Source organism: Barbatula barbatula (genome assembly GCF_947034865.1).
Source record: "Barbatula barbatula genome assembly, chromosome: 6".
In the NCBI taxonomy this organism is placed as follows: domain Eukaryota; kingdom Metazoa; phylum Chordata; class Actinopteri; order Cypriniformes; family Nemacheilidae; genus Barbatula; species Barbatula barbatula.
The window spans coordinates 25115355-25122079 of record NC_136765.1 but is presented as its reverse complement, the minus strand read 5'-3'; the positions used below and the strand labels follow the sequence as shown (position 1 = coordinate 25122079).

Genomic DNA, 6725 nt, shown 5'->3' with positions numbered 1-6725 from the left:
AGATCATTTTCTATTTATTTTAACAAGACTGGGAGGACAGGTTTACTGTTTGAAAGTTTGCATTTGTGAATGTATATGCTTAGGAAAAGTTATAAAATCTCTCTTAACTAGAGACATTGGGCAACTCTTAAAAGCGATGAGAAATGTACAACAGGTATAATGTGACATTTACGCCATACAATTTGATTATATAGTGAAGTAAAAACGCTTTTATGATCAAACACTTTAGAAGACTTTTATTATTTGCGGCGGTTTCCGGTCCGCGTTGGGAGGAGCGCGATGGCGGCGCATCTTCTCGTCCAGCTCCTCCTCACACGCTCCTCGGATGACAGCTGCTGTCAGAAGACTCACTCCACACCGGAGGAGAAGGAGCAGGTTTATTCATCATGTCTAAGAGCTGGTCAGCGAACGACCACAAAAGCTACACGAACCCGCCGACGGCCGCCACCAAACGGCCGAGGAACGACTCCGGGAATAAAGTGACGGTGGTTTTAGGAGCGCAGTGGGGAGATGAAGGCAAAGGAAAAGTTGTTGATTTAATAGCAACAGAGTCTGACATCGTGTGCAGGTGTCAGGTAATATTCATACATATCAAATCATATAAAATAACCTCATATATATATATATATATATATATATGAAGAGTTTATTTCCAAAATGAGATAACTTTGCAATCATGTTTTTTTATTGTGCATTCCAATTAATATCAATCAAACTGCAATTGTTTTTTTTTCGATTTAAGCCATTATAACTCAATAAAATACAGCTGACTAACACAATTAAAACCACAATAGCAAGCAATAAGAATAAAATGAATGAAATAAAAGTGTGCGTGCTTCTGTTTTGTTTTTGTGTTGATAAAAACATCATATATATGCGACATATATTTGAGTCCTTATAAATGAATGACACATAATGTTATGCATCTTCATGCTGTGTAAATAGGAACGAATCCGATTCAGAATACAGAAGCATAACTCAGTTTTGAGTTTGTCTCTGGTTCAGTACAACATCTCATCTGGTCCCCGTTCTGCTGGTGTACGAGTCGGTAGATGAATGTTGACAGAATTCATTCCAGTCCTCTTTTGAGGTCAGGTCACATTCCCGGCGGTTCTGGACATGTGAGAAGGCCAGGACACAGCACACAAGCGCACTGCCCGGTCTGGTTAAAATAGGTGCTCTATCAGCAGCTCGAGCCGCTGGTTGGTCGGGTAAAGGGCAAAGCGTTCCGCTGGATTAGCTCGTGTTTCCAGGTTTCCCCGCTGAAGAAAATAAAATAGTAAATTGAAACTGGGTTATCGGAGACTCTTCTCAGTACATTTCCTCTGTGCATGACTCTGTGCATGGTTTCCAGATGGAGAGAATCGGACACGTGACGTGTGTTTTTCTGTCACAGGGTGGAAATAATGCAGGTCACACAGTGGTGGTGGATGAGAAGGAATATGACTTTCATCTTCTCCCCAGTGGAATAATCAACACTAAATGCACATCATTCATCGGTGAGAAACGACTCCAGACTACGTTCGGAATAGCATGCCCATACTTGGGGTAGACATTGGACAGTGTTGGGATTTGCCAGTATATGTAGTATACACTAGAAACCACAGTGTCCCATGATGCAACGCGCTCGGATGGATTTCTCAGTTTTTCTGATTTGATTAGACAGAGTCAAAGTTCAAAATGACTTTTCTTATCAGGTGATAACAGGATATGAGTACTTCATAGGCCACAAGGATTTACATACGATAACACACTGCACTGAATTCAGTATGTAGGATTTCTTCTTTGTTTCGTTTATAAACTCATGCTATAAATGTGTATGTCATCCCCAGGTAATGGTGTCGTGATTCACCTTCCAGGATTATTCGAGGAGATTGATAAGAATGAGAAGAAAGGTAAAGCTCAGTAACAATACATGTGGATGCACGGTCTGTGTTTCAGAAGTAATGTAATACTCGTAAATCCCAAGTGGAAAGAGAAGAAATTAATTTAGAAAGATAACCAATTACATTGATACAAAATCTTAACGATTATTGTGTAAATCTGTGTTGTGTAAGTGTGATATACTTCATGTTCACTGCAATCGTTGAATTTCTGTTTCATATAAAGGTCTGAAAGGTTGGGACAAAAGGCTTGTGATATCTGATCGAGCACACATCGGTAAATATGACTGTTTTGTATAAATAGTGTTGTGATGTACGGTGATGTCATGAGTGCGTCTGTGCGTGTCAGTGTTTGATTTTCATCAGGCGGTTGATGGACTGCAGGAGGTTCAGAGACAAGCTCAAGAGGGCAAAAAGTAAGAACAGCTCCATTTTGTCTGACTCGTGACTGTCGTAACTATACCGTAAGAACCGTGGTCTTTTGTTTTCAGCATAGGGACGACTAAAAAAGGCATCGGACCCACTTACGCCTGCAAAGCGTCTCGCACCGGACTTCGCATCTGTGACCTTATGGCAGATTTCAATGAGTTTTCTACAAGGTGTGACACTCGTGCGTTTTATTAAGAATGTCGTGTAATGATATAATGATAATGTCAACATATTTGTGTCTTTAATTAAGTTTACAGTCTTGTGTTTACTCCTTAAGTGTGTTTGCTCCATCCATAGCCATGTTGTAAGTGGGATGATGGTTATATTCGTACAGCGATTCGCTAGATATCAAGTTTGACTTGAGTCTTGTTTTTACCCCTGAAGAGTGAAAAATCTTGTGCAGCAGTACCAGTCGATGTACCCGGCACTTAAAGTGGACGTAGAGGGTGAACTGAAGAAGCTAAAGGTCAGTCGAACATCTCCAGATGACACTCACTGTGAGCTGTATGTATCTCATCATCGTCATGCCATTCACAGGATTACGCCGAGAGGATAAGGCCTCTGGTCAGAGATGGTGTCTATTTCATGTATGATGCAATTCACGGACTCCCGAAGAGAATCCTGGTCGAGGGGGCCAACGCTGCTCTCCTGGACATCGACTTCGGTGAGGGAGTATCAGATGCTTCGGTGCGGCACATGCAAAGATGTCAGGCCTGAAGATTGTGTGTCTTCCCTCTAGGAACGTACCCGTTCGTGACATCATCCAACTGCACGGTGGGCGGCGTGTGCACGGGTCTTGGCATCCCTCCTGCAAACATCGGAGAGGTGTACGGCGTGTCAAAAGCCTACACCACCCGAGTGGGCATCGGGGCCTTTCCAACAGAGCAACTCAATGTAAGAGTTAGCGTGAGCTTGCCAACAGTCCCATTACTGTGCCATCAGGTGCCGTTGACACTTTTAGTGTAACCTGAAATGTGAATTTCTCTTGAGTGACGGGCTGTAAGACATGGTCATATCATCTCTTGTTTGTTACAGTTATTTTTAGATCATGAAACTTTCACATGTACTGTATGAGGATTCGGGCCCTCTGGACCAGCTGTCTCCTGTGAACCACGTGTGATTGAAAAGCATCCGATAAATTTAGTCTCGGACAGAGAGCGACAAGAACTAATTGAGATATCTGTGTTTAATGTTTCATTTCTTAGAAGAAATTGAGTTAAACCTGTAGTCGAAAGCCTAAAAACAGTTTAATTTCTCACAGGCTGTAGGTGAACTATTACAGACTCGAGGTCACGAGGTGGGCGTGACTACAGGCAGAAAGAGACGCTGCGGTTGGCTGGATTTGGTTATTCTTAAATATGCCCACATGATCAACGGATTCACTGCGTGAGTTTTTTTTTTCTTTGAGTTTTGAAGCCGTGTCAACAATAAAGAACATGATGTGCAGTATGCAAGAAAAAACTTCTTAAACACAGTGTCCTTGTGCTTACCAAATGTTTTCTATGTTTCTGCAGCATTGCTTTGACTAAACTAGATATTCTTGATGTTTTGGATGAAATAAAAGTCGGCGTGGCCTACAAGATCAATGGCAAACGGATTCCATATTTCCCAGGTAAACTCGTATAGAAACAACGACGCATTATTTATTCAGAATCACATTTGAGTTTGCTGGTTGTTTTGACTTTATATTTTCTTCCAAGCTTACATGGATCATATCTATAAAGCTATTCACATAAATTAACATTATAAGATTATGAATTAAGTTGTTCAGATTTACACGTGTATATTTTATATTTTATCTCTCTCTACATTCAGCCAACATGGAGGTTCTGCAGAAGGTGGAGGTGGAATATGAAGCTTTCCCCGGATGGAAGACGGACACTTCAGCGGTCAGAAAGCGGAATGATCTCCCTTCTAAAGCGCAGAACTACATTCGCTTTGTGGAAAATCACATCGGCGTTCCCAGTAAGTCATTCACGGTGTAAACTAATAAACAACATTACATTTCAATTAAACCTCATGTTTGTGGTCCCTTCACAGTTAAATGGGTCGGTGTTGGGAAATCCAGAGAATCTATAATACAGATGTTCTAGAAACTACTGGAAATCAGTTCACAAGTTCTCCATCCGATGACCAGCACAATGAGTCTCCTGGTTTTACTGGCTGGTTATTTATTCAAAGTCTTTACTTGATAAAAGATGATAAACCAGGTTTTTGTGTTAAGGCATTACATTAATAATCTTTCCGTCGATCGTGTGGAATGATCAACACAAGGATGGTTTATATCATTGTTTAAAGATAACCAACCTTATTTTTAAAAGTGGCTTTACATTGTGCTCTTTAGAATCTATGTCCAATATTTCCAATGTTGATTTGTGAGATATAAACTAATCCAAAGAAACTTTGTGAAGAGTTGTGTTTTTTGTTTCATAATTACTTTTTGGCAGTATTGTCAACTCTTGAATGTGTTTGCATTAAATCAAGGTGTTTTCTTTTTTCCTGAATGGTTTTAGCAAATGTATTAATTAGATTTTCCCTGTGTTTTGTGTCCTGTCAGATATAATCAGAGGCGGACAGAGTACACAGGTTCATTACTTGAGTAAAAGTACAGATACCCCTTGCTAAATTTTACTCAAGTACAAGTAAAAGTACTACAGTCAGATGTGTACTTAAGTAAAAGTACTGAAGTACATGTTTTTAAAAGTACTTGAGTATCAAGAGTACAAGAGTACATTTTCTAAATATTGCATTACTACTGCCACAGTGCTTACATTTATGTACAGAAACGTCCTACATGGAGTTATGAAAAATGTTAATGCTAATACCTTGGAGAATGTTAAAGGAATTTAAAGTAAAATAAAGTAATTTTAATCTTTTTACCATGCTTTATTCTTTTCACCTCTGCTAGAGTTTTAATGGATTTTTTGCACCCACATTTGAACCGAACAGTTTTAAACAACACACCGCATACTCAAGAACATCAAAGCAAATACTCGGCTTACATTAATGAGTAATATTAGAAAATACAATTCAGCTAACAATTGTGTGTACATGTGAGTTTCTCTGTTTTTTCATCAATCAGTGGTGGCGTTTCATCAAAACCTAGGGTATGGCGAAATTTCCTCAGACCATACAAAAACGAGCCACAATGAAACCAAATGATACCACATATATGTAACCACAAAACTTAAAGTAGTAAAAAATAACCCAGCCAGATGTTGTCATAACCACCACCAACGACTACGTTAATCGACTATGAGACTAAAATATAAACCAACCATTGATCAGATTCAGCAAACAAGATTAAATATAAAACATGTCTTACCTTGTCGCAAGGTTGTTAAGCCTTGATTCTTTTCATTTTTAAGCTAATCCTGGCATAGCTAGTGGCAAATCGCAAAATACATAATAGCCTAAACTGCAACTGCACTACAAAGTCTTTCCGTACAATATATTTTTTAAATTTTTCACAGATAGCGTTTTACATTATGAATGAAATACAATAACAATAGTGTAAATTATTAGATTTATTAAAATTATTAAATGGATGCCAACTAATTGGGAAAATAAAGACCATCCCCACTACCCATAACCTCACACTTGATTCCAAAACCACTGTTAGGCATTTTGTAGACAGTTTCTTTGTTTTATTGAAAATAAATGCCTGTATATGATCTTAAATGTGGAAAATGCAGACAAACGAGTTTAGCCAAAAAGAGCATCGAACCAACATTACGATGATGTCACGTCAAAACTACATATCTTCGGTCTTATCGACTACGTCAATGACGCTATGTGAATTAACGGTGTTTATACATTCTCAAATACACATGCTTCCGACGCCTATGCTACATGTACACATCAGTGTAAAGTAGTTTAATTATCTATAATGAGTCTCATTATGCACACGTACTTTATTTCAACAATGTTTTCTGAACGCCAGGGCCATACACAAACGCCGCCCCTGAAATCAATAAACCTAAAACAGCAAAGAAGGCAATATAGCAATGTTCTGACACACCTCTGAACCTGACCGTGTTATACACGCAGCATAGAGCAAAGAAGAGAAAATATTAATGATTAAAGAAAATCAGCTGACCGGTCGCGATGTTTTCAAGTTCATTTCATGTTATATTTAGCATTTTATATGACGCTATTGGCTACTCTTCCCTTACCTTTATTCTTTATTCATATAAAAATACCCCCAAATCGCATGAAAATACACACAAAACACATATTCTTCAATCGTGCATTTATTAGCTTCTTGTTTTGGTGAAGAAATGTCACTGTAGTTTTATCACGGATGTCCTGAATGAGGAAGTGTACACAGGACGTGTCATGCAGACGTGAGATGATTGACAGCTGTGTACAGCAAATGATAGAGCTCTGAGGTCTGGGTGATTGTTGCTGATA

General features: G+C 38.9%; 1 protein-coding gene across 2 annotated transcripts; it reads left to right on the top strand.

Moving 5' to 3' along the window:
* Positions 1 to 247: 247 nt before the first annotated feature.
* On the top strand, positions 248 to 5190 carry adss1 (adenylosuccinate synthase 1). Of its 2 annotated transcripts, XM_079459096.1 has the most exons (13): positions 248 to 575; positions 1397 to 1499; positions 1833 to 1895; positions 2110 to 2160; positions 2233 to 2299; positions 2375 to 2482; positions 2697 to 2778; positions 2850 to 2976; positions 3052 to 3206; positions 3574 to 3698; positions 3827 to 3924; positions 4128 to 4277; positions 4353 to 5190. In XM_079459096.1, exons 1-13 carry the CDS (start codon positions 387 to 389, stop codon positions 4403 to 4405), a joined length of 1371 nt encoding a protein of 456 aa, XP_079315222.1. In that variant the 5' UTR covers positions 248 to 386; the 3' UTR covers positions 4406 to 5190. The 2 variants fall into 2 exon arrangements, with proteins under 2 accessions (XP_079315222.1, XP_079315223.1); XM_079459097.1 differs by lacking the exon at positions 1397 to 1499 and having other exon boundaries at positions 258 to 575.
* Positions 5191 to 6725: the final 1535 nt, after the last annotated feature.

Coding starts and splice junctions, on each gene's coding strand:
- adss1 (XM_079459096.1), top strand. CDS start 387: ATGTCTAAGAGCTGGTCAGCGAACGACCACAAAAGCTACACGAACCCG. Junction 2,300..2,374: donor CAAGCTCAAGAGGGCAAAAA/GTAAGAACAGCT, acceptor TTTTGTTTTCAG/CATAGGGACGACTAAAAAAG. Junction 3,699..3,826: donor ATGATCAACGGATTCACTGC/GTGAGTTTTTTT, acceptor ATGTTTCTGCAG/CATTGCTTTGACTAAACTAG.